This window comes from Phalacrocorax carbo, chromosome 6 (genome assembly GCF_963921805.1).
Source record: "Phalacrocorax carbo chromosome 6, bPhaCar2.1, whole genome shotgun sequence".
In the NCBI taxonomy this organism is placed as follows: Eukaryota; Metazoa; Chordata; class Aves; order Suliformes; family Phalacrocoracidae; genus Phalacrocorax; species Phalacrocorax carbo.
In genome coordinates, this window is record NC_087518.1 from 56,644,663 (window position 1) to 56,660,882 (window position 16,220).

At 44.5% G+C, this 16,220-nt stretch overlaps 1 protein-coding gene across 1 annotated transcript; it reads left to right on the top strand.

Annotated features, from left to right (window-relative positions):
• The first annotated feature begins 203 nt into the window (after nt 1-203).
• Nucleotides 204-15,841, top strand: LMO4 (LIM domain only 4). The gene is made up of 5 exons (XM_064455466.1): nt 204-855; nt 3,157-3,395; nt 10,308-10,404; nt 10,768-10,923; nt 15,091-15,841. Exons 2-5 carry the CDS (start codon nt 3,160-3,162, stop codon nt 15,097-15,099), a joined length of 498 nt encoding a protein of 165 aa, XP_064311536.1. The 5' UTR covers nt 204-855; nt 3,157-3,159; the 3' UTR covers nt 15,100-15,841.
• The last annotated feature ends 379 nt before the right edge of the window (nt 15,842-16,220 follow it).

Sequence of the window (16,220 nt, forward strand, 5' to 3'; positions counted from 1 at the left end):
TTCCTCTCCATTCCCCTCCTCCTCCTCCTCGCCCCCTCCCTTTCTCTCATTTTTTGGTGTGGTTTTTTTTTTCCTTCCTCCCCTTTCACTCATTCCTTTGTCTTCTCGGCGATTGGCAGGTTTTATTATTCCGCCTGAACAAGCCGGGGGCGGATTGGCTGCGTCGGGCTGACGGCGGAGCCGAGCCGGAGTGTAGTTGGGATTCTGCTCTGTCAGTAACACATGTGTGAGGGGCAGCGGGCGCACACCCGCACGCACACACACACACACACGCTCGCACACTCACGCGCGCACACACACACACGCACGCAGCAGAGGGGCCTCCTCCCGCGTCCTGCCACCGCCTCAGGATCCCCGGCAGCAGCTCCGCGCCCGGCCCCTCTCAAACTCGCCGCTTCTCGCCCTCTCCTCCGCGCCCGGCCCCGCTCCGCTCCGCGCCGCTCGGCGGGAGGCTCGGGAGCCACCACAGCCCAGAGAAGGGGGCGGAGGTGGTGGTTGGGGGGGGGCGGGGGGGAAGCGGTACAAAGTGAAGCCACATTGCCAAACTTACCCGGCGATTGCAGCAGCGAGCGGCGGCGGCGCCCTGCGTGTGCAGCTCGGCGGCGGGGACTGAGCTCTGCAGCTCCCCTCCGGGGAAGCGGGAGCTGGAGGAAGGACCCAGGCAGACGCCTCTCATAGCAATATCTATATTTTTCCAGCCTGGGCTGCCCCTTGCCGGGCGGGGGGCTCCCTCCAGCGCTCCCGAAAGCCAGAGAGAGGGCGAGCGCTGTGTTTTTGTTTCTTTGCAAGGAGACCTCCTCAGGCACCCCGAGCGACGTTGCTCCCCGGCCTTTTTGCAATATAGAGGGGAAGCAGGTAAGAAGTGCCGGTAACGACCCCTTATTTCCCAGCGTACGCGTGTGCGGCCGCCCGCGCCCCGCCGCCCCGGCCCGGCCCCGCCGGCCTCCCGCGCTGCCCGCCGCGGCGGAGGGGCGCGGAGCGGCCCCGGCCCCGGGAGCGGGGGGAGCCGCCGGAGCCGGGCGTTGTGGCGGCCCCCGCCTACAAAGCCTGGCGGCCGCGGCGGCCGCTGCTCGGGGCGGCTTCCCTTCCCCCCCCCCACCCCCTTTCCAGCTGCCGCCGCGAAGGGGCTCTGCCTGCCTCGGCTCCGAACGGGGGGACCGGGGGGCCGGGGCACCCGCTTCCCCCGTAGTAAACACTATTCTGAAACAGTGGCAGAAAAGATCAAAGTGAGCTCTCTATTTTTCTCCTCTCCAATTCCCTTCCTGCCCCCCACACGGTCTTTTGTTTCAATCCAGGAGAAATCCGGTGAATCACCTAATTAAAACCAAGACATGAATTAAGCATCCATTTTTGTACTACAAATTGCCAGCTCTCGGCTTGTCCCTCCCTTGGTCTCCATTAAAAAAACACCAGAGACGCTGTTAAGGGGGGGGGGGGGCGGGGGTATTTTGCCTCTAGCTTCCAGCTCTGCTTTCTATTTCACTGACTCCTATCCCAGGACCTAAATTGCTTGGCTGTGTAATTACTAGAGTAAGCCTATTTAAGTTAAAAGCTTTTTTTCGCCCCCCTCTTTCCCCCCCCCCCCCCAACTCTACGTGAAACTTGATGAGGGCCCGTCCTTAGTTATCAAGGGAGTCACTTTCTGGTCAGTCCTCTTGATTCATCTTTTTAGATTTAATCAGCATTAAGGTATTGCTTGTCCTTAAGAGCTTTAGCTTAATGGGGTTACTGGATGGTTTTCTCAGCATAACGTTTCCCGTTTCATATTTATATATATTTGCCTTCGACAAAGACGGGCTAAGGTGGTGGCACGGAGTCTCTTTCTTTCTGTTAAGAAATTCGAAGTGATTTAAAGCGTAGGGAAACGGTTTAAAGACTCGGAGCAGGAAATGCAGATTCATTTAGGCTGTAGCTGGAAACTGTAACAAAAGGCAATTCCTTGAACAAATGCATCAGAAATCAATTTACATAAAGGTATATGATGCGTTCGGATAAATGCAATGCTAATGGCTTTTAGAGTGGTTTTCTTTCCAAAGTCTCGGGGTTTTTGTTACAGCTTAATTGGTGCAGTTCTTCTGGTTTATTGTGCGGTCACTGGACATACCTCCAGGTACTCTTTCCGAGGAAATGTGTGTTTAAAATCGGCCTGGGTTCTCCTCCTCCTGCAGCCGAGTTGGGCCAGTGTCAGGAAAAGTTCGTCCTCGCCGCTCGGGAGGTATCAGTCTGAAGGTCCTGAGCAGATAGCCAGATGCCTCGGCATGAGCACATACGGCTTACAAAGGACAAAGACAAAACATGCTGCTTAATTGGCAGTAAATAACTTGATCTTTTTATAGTATAAGTGACTGGAGGAACACCGGGAGTTTATTGGGCTCTGGATTGAAGGCAACAAATTAATCGGTTTAGAGTAAGCTTTATGAATTGATTCCTATATTATCTCTCGGTTGTCCTGCTTGCGTTACAGCATTTATTAGAAAGTGAAAAATGCCCTCGGTAGCAGTTTTGGAGGCGGCCAGAGTAACTCCAGCAGAGCGGTGCGCTTCGTGATTCTGCTGCTTTCCTACGCTCGGGAAACTTTTTTTTTTTTGAGTAACAAAGCTTTAGCATTTAAACTGCTGATCAAGGGCAGATTAGCGAGACAAAAGTTGAGTGTGTTTGTGTAGGAAGTTAACAGGCGTCCTAAAGTTCAATGATCTATTATTCGGGCCAGTGTCCTCAGTCTGGAGTGTTTTCTCTGGGTGTTTTTATTTCTCCAAAATAATAATAATAACAATAAAAAAATTTATAAAATCCCGAGGTGCGGACGGCCGGTCCCGAGCCCCTCGGTACCGCCCCGAGCCTCTCCCAGACTGAAAAACCAGTTTCACAACTTTTTCTTTTTTTTTTTTTTTACTCTTCACACACTTTTCTACTTTTTTTTTTTTTCCATAAGCAAAACAAACCCCGGGACTGTTCCCGACTTGTGAAGCTGCAGCTGCACAAGCCCGGAGCGGGGTTGGGGGGGCGGTGGGGTGGTGTCTGTGCCCCTCGCCCGCTGCGCGGCCCCGTGTGCCCCCCCCCAGCGCCCCCCACCCACCCATCCCCCCGCGCCGTGTCCCCCCCCCCCCCCCCCGTGCCGGGTCCCCCCTGACCCGTCGCCGCCCGTCTCTCGCCCAGGCCATGGTGAACCCCGGCGGCAGCTCGCAGCCGCCCCCGGTGACGGCGGGCTCCCTCTCGTGGAAGAGGTGCGCCGGCTGCGGGGGGAAGATCGCCGACCGCTTCCTGCTCTACGCCATGGACAGCTACTGGCACAGCCGCTGCCTCAAGTGCTCCTGCTGCCAGGCCCAGCTGGGGGACATCGGCACCTCCTGCTACACCAAGAGCGGCATGATCCTCTGCAGAAACGACTACATCAGGTGAGGCGCCGGCGGCACGCAGCGGCCGCCCTGGCGGGGAACGCTTACCCTCTTTCCTCGCTGCCTTTCATCTCCCCTTCCCTTCCCCCCCCCCCTTTTTTTTTTTTAATTTTTCATTTCTGGCGGGTGGGTGCCCGTGGCGTGGGGTGGGCTGGCTCAGGATGGCTCCTTCACCAGGAGCGGAGAGGCGTGCGGGGTGCGGAGACGGATGTTAGCGCCTAGCCCAGGGCACAGTTGTGGCTGCCAAGTGGAGGGAAGAGTTGGGGGGAGGCGCGGGGGGGGGGGGGCGGAACGACGGCTGTAACTTTAAAGTGGTTTGTCAGCACAAAACAAGTCCTAACTAAAAATAAACAGCAATCAGAGAGGCTAAATTAATCTGCTTTGTTGTAGTGTTGAAGGAGAAGTGTGCATATCTGAACGGTAAATGTTAAAATCATAGGGCTTAAATAAGGCTGTGGCGGAGGTGCTAAATAATGCAATGCCTGCTTTAGTATCTGATTAATTATGATATTTACATAAGCACCTTTAAACTCCTTTGAGTGGAAAGAGAATGACTCATTCTCTGCTCTCCTTGTGAAAGAGCTGATTAACCGTCAGTTGGAGGGCCACCGACTCTACTTATAGCCAAAACCAGTGGTATCATGTTTGTCTCTGCATTGTTAGGGAGAAGCTTGGAACCGACATTTTTCTTAACTTCCAGTACAGAAAACGCAGGGGGCAGGAGAGGAGGGATATGCTCTTGCCCTTTATTTCTTTTTTTTTTTTTTGAAGCTGTTGGCTCTAAATGCCACAGATTTGGGTAGGGGGAACTAAGCCCTGTTAATCTTGCATCTGTTGGGGAACAGTAAGATTACGCAGAGTATCCCTTCCAACGAGTTTCCGATATAATTAATAGAAAGAATTCATGAGGTCAGGTGCCCATACGATCTTTTCAGGTGAACTCAAGCTACTTAAACTCATTAATTTAAAAGGAGGCATTTTGAAGGATTACACATTTAATTTGAGTAAATGGTTTGATAGACTGATGCACATGAATGCTTCAAGGAGGTGTTCTATTTCAACATTCAGTAATTAAAAAAAACAACAGAAAAGCCCCATACCTTCCCGGCATAACAGAAATGCCTAGTTGAAACAAATTGTGTTTTGTTGGAATGCTTCTGGCTTCTTGTTTACAGTAAATGTCAAGAATTAACCCAGGTTTTTCTTCCCCCTGATAGCCAAAAAGTTCGACTTTTTTCCTTCCTTTCTGCAGTGTTTCCCCTTCCCTCCCCCCCCAATAATCAGCCACAAAATGTTACAAGTTTGCTTATGTTGTGAAACTTGACTTCTTTTTGGGAAGATGAGGCCTGTACCGAATGTGTGCGTACGCGTGAAGACTGCCTTCGTCTAAAAGGACGGAGTTAAGACTTGGTCGCTCTGACAGCGCAGCCTCTGTCCTGATAACATGGCTGCATCTTCGGTCAATGAAGTAGATGAAACGCAGCCCTCGGGACCTTTGAGGAATCGGAGCCTTAGCTTCACTAGTTTTGGGGGTGTTTTTGGAGAGAAATGCTAGAAAATCAGCACGTGGAGGGGTTTCTAATGGTGCTTTTTCGGTCATTGTCCTAAGCAACAAGCCTAAGCCTGGCAGAATTGTAATTAAATAGAGCAGAACGGTGTTAGGGAAAGAGTCTCGTTTGAAGTGGAAAAATTGACACTACTGTTAAGATGCACTGAACAGTAAGCATTCATCGCTCGACCAACACCATCAAACAACCCTCATGTCTGATTACTACTAATTAAAAAGAGAAGATGCGTCCACTGTGTCCCAGAGGCAAGTTCAGGCAGGCTTATCGCAGTCCTCTGGTTTTGTGTTGCCAAAAATTAATACTCGTTTATTTTAATGTAGGCGATTATGAATAGGATGCTTTATCAGATGAGGGGTTTGAATTGATCTCCTTGTTCCATCGCCTGACTTCTCTTTAGATCTGTGTAATTTGACTTGCAAAAATAACTCTGACAGATGCTTGCTGAAACTTGAACTGGACACCGTACGCTCAAGGTGGGGTGGGACGGCCTGGCCCTGCCCGTGCTGAGTTAACCTGGAGCTTTCCCGCTGGAAATGGACTTCGCAAGCTGTCCACCTGGGTCGTGTTGGCGTGAGCGAGGCCCTCGCCTTTCCTTGCTGGAAATGGCCTCATTTAGCTGTGGAGGCGATGCCACCCATTTGGCAGCGAGTCTCTCCGGTTCCCCTATGCCACCACCCGCCCCTCTTAATTTTCTGTAGGGCTTTCCCTACACATTCCCTTCCCCAGGCAAGAGCCACGGGCACGGTTCTTAATCGGAGACGCGGGGGCACGTAGACATGACGACTAACATGAGAAGGAGGATTGATCAGCCCGGCAGGCGCCAGGTGAAAGGGACTTGCCTCCTCTGGGCCAAGACCACGGGGCCATCTATTAATGAGCTTTTTTAACCCTCTGAGGTTGTGTGAGTGTGGGGCTTTTTTGTTGTTGTTTAAACAACACAACACTCCCCTTTTCCTCCCTCCCCCCCAAAACCGACAACAAATTAGCTGTGGAACTCCAGGTCTACAGCTTTCATTGAAGGCCAAGGTTCCTGGGAAAAGAGAGGGAGGTGAAAATCCTGGTCCCTTCCCCTCCCTCCCCACGGCGAGGGGAGCAGAGCGCAGCCCTCCCAACCTTGAGATGCCAGATAAAGCAGCAGCGTGGCAGGGAATCCGCACAATTAAAAGCTTTAATTAGTGTCTCCTCCATTTTCTCTTAGTTCTGATAGGTTTTATCTAATGAGATCTGGTCCCTGGCTTAGATCTGCTCGGAATGACGTGTCCGAAATGAATGAGAGCCGCGTCGCAAACAAAACATTTAATTAACAAAATTGGCCTCTATGAGAGAGCAGGGAGTGGTGGGGAAGGGGAGGATGGGGCGGGGGGGGCTACCCGGGAGCCTCTTAAAGGGGCAGCACCCCCGGCCCCTCCCTGGGTGTCCCCTCCCGGTGGTGCAGCGTGGGTGCAGCCCAGCCGTGGGGGGTGCGTGGGGCCCCGGCCGTGGGGCGCCTTGCCTCGCCTCACCCGCCCGCAGCCGCAGTGGGCGCCGGGGAGGGGAGCGGCGAGTTCATTTCCCTGGTAATCAGCCGGCGAGCTGCTATATTCAGGGAATGCTGTCCCTTTAATTGAACAGGCTAGGTAATTAAATGGCACTTTTCCAATAGGACGTGCTAGGTAAATCTAATAGTTGGTTATTTAATATCACTTTGAAGTCTGCCCACTCAAGCACAATGACAGCGCAGGAGCATGTGAACTATTAGCTAGGAAAAAAAAAAAGAAAAAAAAAAACAAACCAGGATCTCAAAAATTAATTAAATCGCATGCAATTTAGGGGGAACGTTTATCTTGATTTGTCATAACAGAATTAATTCAAGGCCTCCAATTCACTTGGGGGCAGATCTGTTACTCTGAATTAACCAAGCGTAATTTGGCTGGTTTTTTTTTTTTTTCTTCCCCTTCTCTAATGCAGCACTTGCCATTATGCACAGCCCCCCTTTTAAGTATCAATAGCTTCTGGTGCTTTTAAGGTGCTTGGTCTCTAGTTATTCTGAAGTACCTTTAATGGACTTGGCTCCAGGCGTAATTTCTGCGTTGCCTTTCTTTGTTACACTTAATATAGCTGGTGCAGAATTTAGATTAAATATAGGGAATGTACAGAAACAGCAATTGCTTCTGGATCAGTAGGTCTGGATGTGCATTTCTCTTTGCTAGGGCTTGGATATACGTTTGTGGGCGCAAACGTGCACCGTATTGTGCGAGAACTAGAGCGCTTAAATCTATCTCCGCAATTTTGGAAACAACTGGAACCTTATTTTGTTAGTGTAAGTTGCTAGAGATGGGTTTCTGCTGATAGTGAATTTTGGGCAGCAAGGTGGGGAAACTGGGCTGAAAAAGATCTCTTGCTGCCTTCATTCCCACTCTTGTGAAAGTTCTGAACACTCTGCCGCCCTGCCACCCCCCAAAAATCCAGGAGTGGTTGTGTGTTTGGGGGTGTGGGGAATGCTGTGCTGAAACCACACAGTAGTTAATTTAAGGTGGCTCAGTAAAATGCTGCTAAGCGTAGAAGAGCTGCCTTGTCTGTATAGGGAACCTCTTGATGTTTGTGATTGATTGCATTGCCCAAATGTTGAAATATTAATGACCTTCTTGGACTGAGGACCCAAAGAGGAAACTGAAACCAATTCTGTCATCACAATTAAAGAGTCCCCTGGCTTTAATTAGCCTGACCTGGGGTATCTCTACCCATTGCTGCAGTTAAAGAGAAAAGAGCCCATTAAAGTCCAGTCTGAGACCGATAGCTACTTAATTGAGCACCTAAAGCCTCAAGCCTTTTAAATCAAATACTGTCCTGGACAGTCCCCCTGGTTAGATAATTAGCTCTCCAGCCTCTGAGAAACCATGTGAAACAACTTTTTCAGTAAAGAATAGTTACTGTGGAAGACTTCCTTTACTGCTAAGGAGGAATAACATTTTTTTTTTAAAAGATAAAACCTTTTTCCTGTTAATGGCATTACAGAACAAAACCATTCATAACAGCAGAGAAGGAAAAATAAGCTTAATTTTCCTGGTAAATAATACAAAGCAGCGGAAAGGTGTTCTGACTTTGCAAGTAATTTTTAGGATTTTTAGCAGAAGATTCAGCTGAAGTGACTTCCCGAAACAGAATTGTTCTGGGAATATGCTGAGGGAAAACCTAAGATGCGTGGAAAGCCTCTGGATTAGTTTGACTCCATTTATTAGAATTTGCAGGCATTCAAGGTGTACGACCACTTCTAGTCAGAGAGAATTGTATAACGAACGAGCGGGCGAATGCTTAATGAAGCCAAGTAGCGCAATGAGATCAGCATTCCGAAAGCTGTGTTTTCGGTTGGGTGGTGCAATTGTACGGGGGGTTGTGAGAGACCGCTCGCCGGGTTCAGATTCTCCCAGACGAGTAATGTCGTCCGTGCATCTCCACCCTACCCAGCGATGCCGGTTGCCACCCCTTTACCCTAGATTTTTGGATCTTTGCTCTGGAAATGTAACAGAGCCTTGCCGCCACCTCTTGCGGTGCCTCCCGTGCCCCTTTTCTACGTGCCAACTTCACTGCTGGTAACAATGGAGGAAGAAAAATGTGTATCGTAAAGCTTTGGAAGTAACCTCGATACATCATGTAACTACTCGGAACTGGTCCTGATTTAGAAGATGCCCTAATAATGGACCCTGAGTTTCCAGACAGTTTAGTCCCTTTGGCTGGAGGTCCTGACAATGTATTAGTTCAGCTTTGCCTTTGTACCCACTGTGATTCTGCAAGACCGTGTCAATGTGTCCTGGATCTCAGACTAATTAGTTTTGAAATGGAGTTTTGATTGAACTCTTCAAATCGATGCTGCTGCAAAATTTGTTTCTCAGCTTCCTATTAAAAGCCATCTTAAGGGGCAGTTTTACTACTCTCTCTGTCGTTCAGTCGATACATTTAATAACAACTTACAGGCTATTTTCAATAAAGTGGCGACAGCAAATTAGTAGTTTGAACATGACAAGCCTCCTCTGCAAGCTCAGATTCTGAAAATTCAAAGCAATTATTTTTATACGGAGGCACACTGCAATCATTCAGATTACGGGTATTCTGTTGTAATGTGTCTCCTAGGTTGACACAAACAGAATTTTATGACTTTATTTGGACAGGAAGGAGATGCAAATATTAATATTTATTATGACACCAATACGCTAATTTGTAAATCCTATTACTGTGTTTTACATCGTGCAGAAAAGTGGGTCTGTGACCCTGCCGGCTAGTTCAGTTTCCTTTTTTACTGCGAAATGATTGTGGTAGTCTTTATAAATATTTGTGTATATTAGAGACGCACGCAAAAGCAAATAAAGGTTTTCTAATTCCAGCTAACACAGCCTGTAAAAGTAGAACTCGATAATCATTAGGGTATTGTATTTTGAATCGATGCGTTGTGCCTTTAAATGGATTTGAAGAATTATGTATATATTTTTCTTCACCACTCTTCTGCCTCTTCCCCCCTCCCCCATGGCGTGTGCCCCCCCCCCCATGGCAGATGTTGTGGTCTCATTTGATTGCATAGGAAAACTGCAGTGATACAGCAAACACCCAGAGAGATATGATGACAAATGGGTCCAGATCCCGGTAAATTACTTTCTGCTCAAATCGAAATTTCATTCAGTTTGTTGCTAGCAGAGATGAAGTAATCTAAATTGTGGACTCAGGAGCAGATAGAGGGAAGTTGGAGCAAGCATTTCATTATCAAGAGAGAGAGAAGGTTAGGATGAAAGAGATGAGCAGAGGCAAATCTAAAGTGTTGACACCATGATTGAAAAGGTTAACCCATACACATTATATATCAACCTGGATAGCAGAGAGTTTCTAATGGAAACTCTGCACTGATGGAGGTTTACTGGAGTTTCAATACACCGAGCATGATGTCTTCTTAGATATACAATCAAATCCTCTTAACCCTTTTGATGACTCATATCTCAAGATATGATTAAAGTACAAAAGAGTTCTTCATATAATTTCAAGGACACAATGCATTTAAACTCCAGTCATGAATTGTATCTTTTTTTTATGATGAACCCAGTAATCTGATAAAATGTGTGTAGTACAGAATTGTTTGTGTTTCTAGAGGTGTAAGTCAATATTTCTGATTAAATCCCCTGTAACCGCATCCAGGGTAGGGGGAAGCTACCAGTTGTTACACAAAAACACGCTATGTTACACATATTATGACGCGTAAGCAAGTTGGAAGGCGGGGGTCAGAAGTCTAAAACAGTTGGGTAATAAACCATTGCAGTGATGCGCAAAAATGCTTAGAGCCTCCCGTGTATTAAATTATTCATGATCATCACCTCTGTTTCAGGTTATTTGGAAACAGCGGTGCTTGCAGTGCCTGTGGACAGTCCATTCCTGCTAGCGAGCTGGTCATGCGGGCGCAGGGCAATGTATATCATCTTAAGGTGAGGGGCTTTTTCTACGTCTTTTTTTTGTTTTTTTCAGTGGCCGATCAGTACTGCCGTGCTTCTTCAGTGTAAAATCTGCATCTGCTTATGAATGAAATGCAAAGCCATAACTAGAAATACGAGTATGTATTATAAAGCTTCCCTTAGCGTGTAGCTTTGTTCCCTCGTAATCGGTAAAACTGTACTTGAGTTATGTACTGCGTAGTCCCAACAGGTAAGACTAATGCCATATTTGGAGGTGCTGGAAACCAGGCAGCTCCATATCTCAACTGCACTCGCAGTCTCTGAAGTGCAATTTTCAAACCTGCAGCATGCTTAATTTGTGCTGTAGTTTCACTTGCTGCCTCTTTCCTTTTTCAGTGTTTTACATGCTCTACCTGCCGGAATCGCCTGGTCCCCGGAGATCGGTTTCACTACATCAATGGCAGTTTATTTTGTGAACATGATAGACCTACAGCTCTCATCAATGGCCATTTGAATTCACTTCAGAGTAATCCACTACTGCCAGACCAGAAGGTGAATACTCAACAATTACTAATAAGCTTTATTAGAGCTAAATGAAGATCAATTTCTTTTCATTCTAATAGTGGACGTTCCCCACCCCTGCAAGGAGGCCTTTAAGTAACTGAACTTACCTTAAATAACGTAGGCGTGGGGTATGGGGAGAAAATACTAACCTTTAAATATGACGTATAGGGAGAGTCAGTTTATTTTGGTTTGGGCATGTGCACCTGTACAGCTGTTGAACTCCTTATGTACAAAGCGAAATGGAGAGCGCACGTTAGTATAAATTCTTAACAAAGTATTTTATTTTATAATCTTGAAATTGAGGGCTACAGAAGAGCAGGTTTCTGTGGGAGGAAAATTAGATCCTTTAATATGGAAATAAATGTCTTGTGAAGAGAAGGTTCCTGAACCGAACCAGCGTATTTCACTTTAATATTAAGGTTTCAGTTGAGGAAGCATGCTGGGGTGCTTTTCAGAAGTATTTTCTTGTCTGTTTTGTATGTCATAACTCAGATTTAAAAACCAAAATGCTATTTCCTTATAGCTCCATAACACTAGTAGCTCAACTAGAGATTGTGTATCTCTGTGGTTGATCGCTCGTGGTTTCCAGCTAAATGAGTAAATAATGACTGTACAAATCATACAGAGAAGAAGACGACGACTAAAAAAAATTCTGATCAACAGTTGTCCTGTAACTCTGAAACTAGATAGTTTTAGATCTATTTTAATCTCCTTAATAAGTCCTAAAGCTATGCAAGTGAGTGCATTTTGATAACTGCTGTGCCTAATTTGTAACAATTACTGTCAACCTTGAGTTAAGAGACTGTTCATTCCACCCTGGTCCAGAAAAGAGTGAATGTATGACTCTTGCACATAATTTTATTCACATCATATTTCATACTGATTATGTATTGATGACATTGATTCATTTACTCTTTACAGCGCCACTTGCATGGATATTAAATCTTATTGACCACAGATGAATTTTAATTTCAGATTGGTGATAGATTTTTCCATCAGCTCTGATAGTATATTTGACTTTTTCATCATTAACCCAGGCAATCACACAGCACTGAGTTATTGCAATGAAACAAAAAGTGCACACTTCAGTTGGTAATTCTTTATAGATTTACAATAGGAACTTCATTAATGTCTGTAAGGATCACAAAAAATAACATTTATCTGCAAATAGGAATTTGGAAGACTTAAAAAAATCTGGGACAAATGCTAGGCTGATCTGTTTGGTAACGTGCAGATTATTTTTTAGTGCTTTTACTTAGTGGAGAAATATGGCCAAGAAAACACAAACTGGTTTTTAATTTCCATGATTTTTTTTTTGTTGTTGTATTGCTGCATTTCAATATCTGTGTTTGCTTTTTTTTCCTGTGCATAAATTTACTGATTAATTTTAAGTATTCTTTCAAGTCTTATACAGTGAATGTAATTACATCAAAATAAAACATGGACCTTTTTATTTACTTAATTTGTCAATCGAGGTGATGAGAGAGTTGAGTACAAAAGTCCTACGTAGTTAGGCAGAGCAAAGATAATTAAGATTGGAGAAGAATGTGCAGCCTCCTCTCAAGGAAGTACAAATACAGTTAAAGATTCATAGATTTATACTGTTGTGAATTTTAATGAAACAAATCCGTAATAACAGACTAGCCAGCGGTGAGTCTGTTAAATGGATATTTGTAGGTGTCCCGTGTCAAAATATAGGTAAAACCATTCATCTTTATACACGGCAGTAAAAGGTTTACCATTCTGAGAGAGTGGTTTATCCACTTGTCTTCTCCGAATGTAAAGTTTAATGTAACTTCAAATAGGTGCCTAAATTGTCATTTAGTTTTATCAGTTTCTTACTATGCCTTAGCAAAACATAAAAATGATTTAGTTGCAATAAAAGCAGTAGACATGATGAGGAACATAGAACATGGAAAAGAGAAGTAAAATTGGACTGGGCTTGCAGAGCCTCCTGACTGTAGACACCTGGTAGAAGCTAAATGCAGAGAAAATAGTGAGAACAGGTTTTTATTAGTTCCTGTCACTGACTATTAACTGCATTGCTACAGGCATCGATGAGGCAGGTGAAGAGGTATTGGGGGGAAGGCTGGGGGGAGAGATTATAGTTTGGAAGGTGTTTTTTTTTCTTTATAATATGATCTCTCTAGAAAATGGTGTAAGTTCTACCAGCTTTCAAAGGGGGATTGCGGAGCACCTCCATCACCCCCCAGAAAACTGAAATGTGGTTGAGGAGACAAGTTGATAATTCATAGGTTTGTCAGGAGTCTGGAGTTTGGAAGCTACAGGGGCAGGTGCCAAAAGAGCCCTGTTTTCTATGTTAGCTTTTTAACAGTCTAAAGATGTTTACATCAGAGATGTTTTCCAGAAAACTGTGTGTTTCAGGGCCACTGATTATAAGAATGTTCTTCCAGTGTGACAGAGTTGGCTGTAACAGATACTTTTTATTAAACATTAAAAATCAATCAGTCCCCAGGTTGTTCTGCCACGAGAGATGATAGACATGGCAGACTGTTCACGGGGGGGTTTTACTGAACTGAAGAGATTGAGGCACTCCCAGCATTAAAACCCATTTTTGTTGCGTATGCGAAGGTGACAGTTATGAACTTGCTGTGGTCTTAATAATAGCTTACAGGTTAATACCTGTTGGTGATGGGTGCGGGCAGAAAGGCTTGCATGGCCTAACTTTGCTTCAAAACTCGCTTTTCTTTCTGAGGAGGCAAACGCAGCGATGTTGGCTATTCCTGCCTTTTGCCTCCCTGAGGCAATTCGCACGCATAAATTGTAACTTCCCATCGCTCGCTGCGTAGTTTGGAAAAAAGACTCTGTTTTCTCTGAATTGGGTGCTGCTTGCCTGCAGAGCTGCTGGTTTGGGACGTCCTGTGCGGCGTTTCATTCAAAGCGGCTGTAGCGTCGAGAAGTCTCTACGCTTTTTTTGGTAGTGGTAGTATTCCTGTAGTGTTCCTCGTTTGCAACAGTATCACCACCTACTAAAAGTGTAAATTTTCCACAGGTTGGCAATGTTCGTAGCAAGCGCTTGTCTTCAGCTTCTCCGCTTTTAAATAAAGTATGAGTTAGATTACGTCTCTCAGAGAAGATCTTAAAAATCTTCTGGTTTACATATCACTCAACAATTCCCTTGTAGTTACATAATTGGTGTTGTCTGTGTCCATAGTAGAAGATATTTGATGCTCATTTATTAAATATGCTTGCTGGCTGCTCCCTAATCTTTGTTCTGGACAGACAAATTACCTTTCTCACACTGAGCTTCAGCTCTGGGGAATTAAACCTCCAAGCCTCTACTACTTTAATTAGCTTGAAAGTGGGGGGTTGCAGTTACTAATAGACCTCAGGCTTTTAGTAACTTAGAGAAAGGGTGAAAAAAGAACTTCCTGGGAAGCGCAAAATGTCATTTAAAAACCATAAAAATCTAATATATATTATTTCATTTTGGTAATTGCAAACAGATTGTATTTGAAGACTATGGATGATCATTTCTATTTTATCCATGAAAGTTTAGATTTTTATGGAGTTAGACACTTTTAATTATCACAATTCATTAACACCAGTGTGAAAGCACATGTTTGACTTCATACATTAAGATGTTTATGTAACATTAACTAACACACCAGATGAGGAATTTTAAATGGGGGGGAAAAATCCTGAAATATCTATATTTAGCTCTTGTGCAATGCAGCATATTAACCAAAGTCGCCTTGGGAGGATATTGGCTGTACTTCTTATTTGCTTTACACACTATTTCTTCCAATTACAAGATCACATTACTAGCTTCTTCAAAGGCATGGCATAATGTTTCTTCCCTTTTAAAAGGGGCCCAGAAAAACCACCTGATTCGCTGTACGATTTGTTACCAGAAAGTACACTTGTTTATTGTTGTCGTCTCTCTCTTCCCCCGCCCTCCCCGTCTGCTCCTCTTGGTAGTGAATCTGCGGAGAATGTTTGCTTTTTGCTATTTGAAGTCGAAACGTTAGCGGTGTGAATGGATAGTGTAGAAAGCCGTAATCAAGTCACAGTTGGAAAGTAATCTAATAAAAAAGAGATTAGCGAATAAGGAAAAGACAAAAGCGGTCATGTTGTAGTTTCCTATCTCAAATCTAGTATTCTAGCTAAGATACCCATTTTTATTTCTTGCAGGTCTGCTAAAAGGTCAGAGTAATGCAGAATGCGTGCCTTCATCTCAAATTTTGTTCATCACAGATGGATCCCATGTCTCCAAGTAGACAAGTCACCTTTGTAGCTAGCATCAATGCCAGCTCCATGCCATTGCACCTTCTTTATTCTTGATTGCCCTTCCCACATTTATTGGTGTATTAAAATGACTGAATATGAACATTAAGGACTCCATGAACCTGGGCTAATGGGAGACTGTAGAGAAAATGAAAAAAGATCCACCGGAGGACATCTTGGGGGGGGCGGGTGGGGAAGATGACTAATGAAGCTAATTAAAAGAAGCATTGAAATCTGCTTTCTACCCTCATTAACAATTAGCAGGGCACTGGCCAGTTTGTACCCTGTGTTTTACCTTAACAACATTCTATTTGCTCTTTGTATATTTAAGTGTTGTAAGGAAATGTGTTTCAATCAAACTGAACATGAGATAAAGATGTGGCTTTTGTGATATTCTATCACAAACACTTTTATTGTATCTCTGTAAAATACAATGTATGTATGCATGTAAGTGTTTTTGTCCTAATGTTGCTACTTCCCATGGCAAAAAAAAAAAAAGAAAAAAAGAAAAAAAAAAAGTCAGGCTCATAGCAGCTACTGTGTAGAAATTTTCACCTACTTCTAATTTGCTGAATGAAGAAAAATCTTTTATTTGTGATATTTTCAGAGACATTTGCTCTAGTATGGTGTATTTAAATAATAAAAAAGTAAAACAACACTGAACTGAGTATGGGTTTTAGAAGCTTTGGTTTGGGTTGGTTGTTTTTTTTTTTTAAAAAAAAAACCCTACATTCACAGCATTATTCTGAAACTATATCTTACATAGTCATTACCTTAATCATCAATTACCTTTAAAAGCAGCTTTTTGCTTTGGACAGGTTTTTTTGTCTTATGCCAGTAAAGAACCTGTTAAACTACTTAACCGTGTTACTTTTGGCAAGGATACAGAGCACTACTTCAAAATGATCTTTATTTTTCATTGAGATTCTTAATTCTGGTAACAGCAAGTATATTATAATTGATATTGCAGTGAATTACGGTGCGCGCAGAGGTACTGTCATGCAGAGCCTATCCAGAGGTTCCATCCGGTCCCTTTC

Excerpts from the sequence above, each read along its gene's own strand:
- LMO4 (XM_064455466.1), top strand. The coding sequence starts at position 3,160 with ATGGTGAACCCCGGCGGCAGCTCGCAGCCGCCCCCGGTGACGGCGGGC. Across the intron at positions 3,396-10,307 it reads TGCAGAAACGACTACATCAG|GTTATTTGGAAACAGCGGTG; the intron begins GTGAGGCGCCGG and ends CCTCTGTTTCAG. Across the intron at positions 10,405-10,767 it reads GCAATGTATATCATCTTAAG|TGTTTTACATGCTCTACCTG; the intron begins GTGAGGGGCTTT and ends TTCCTTTTTCAG.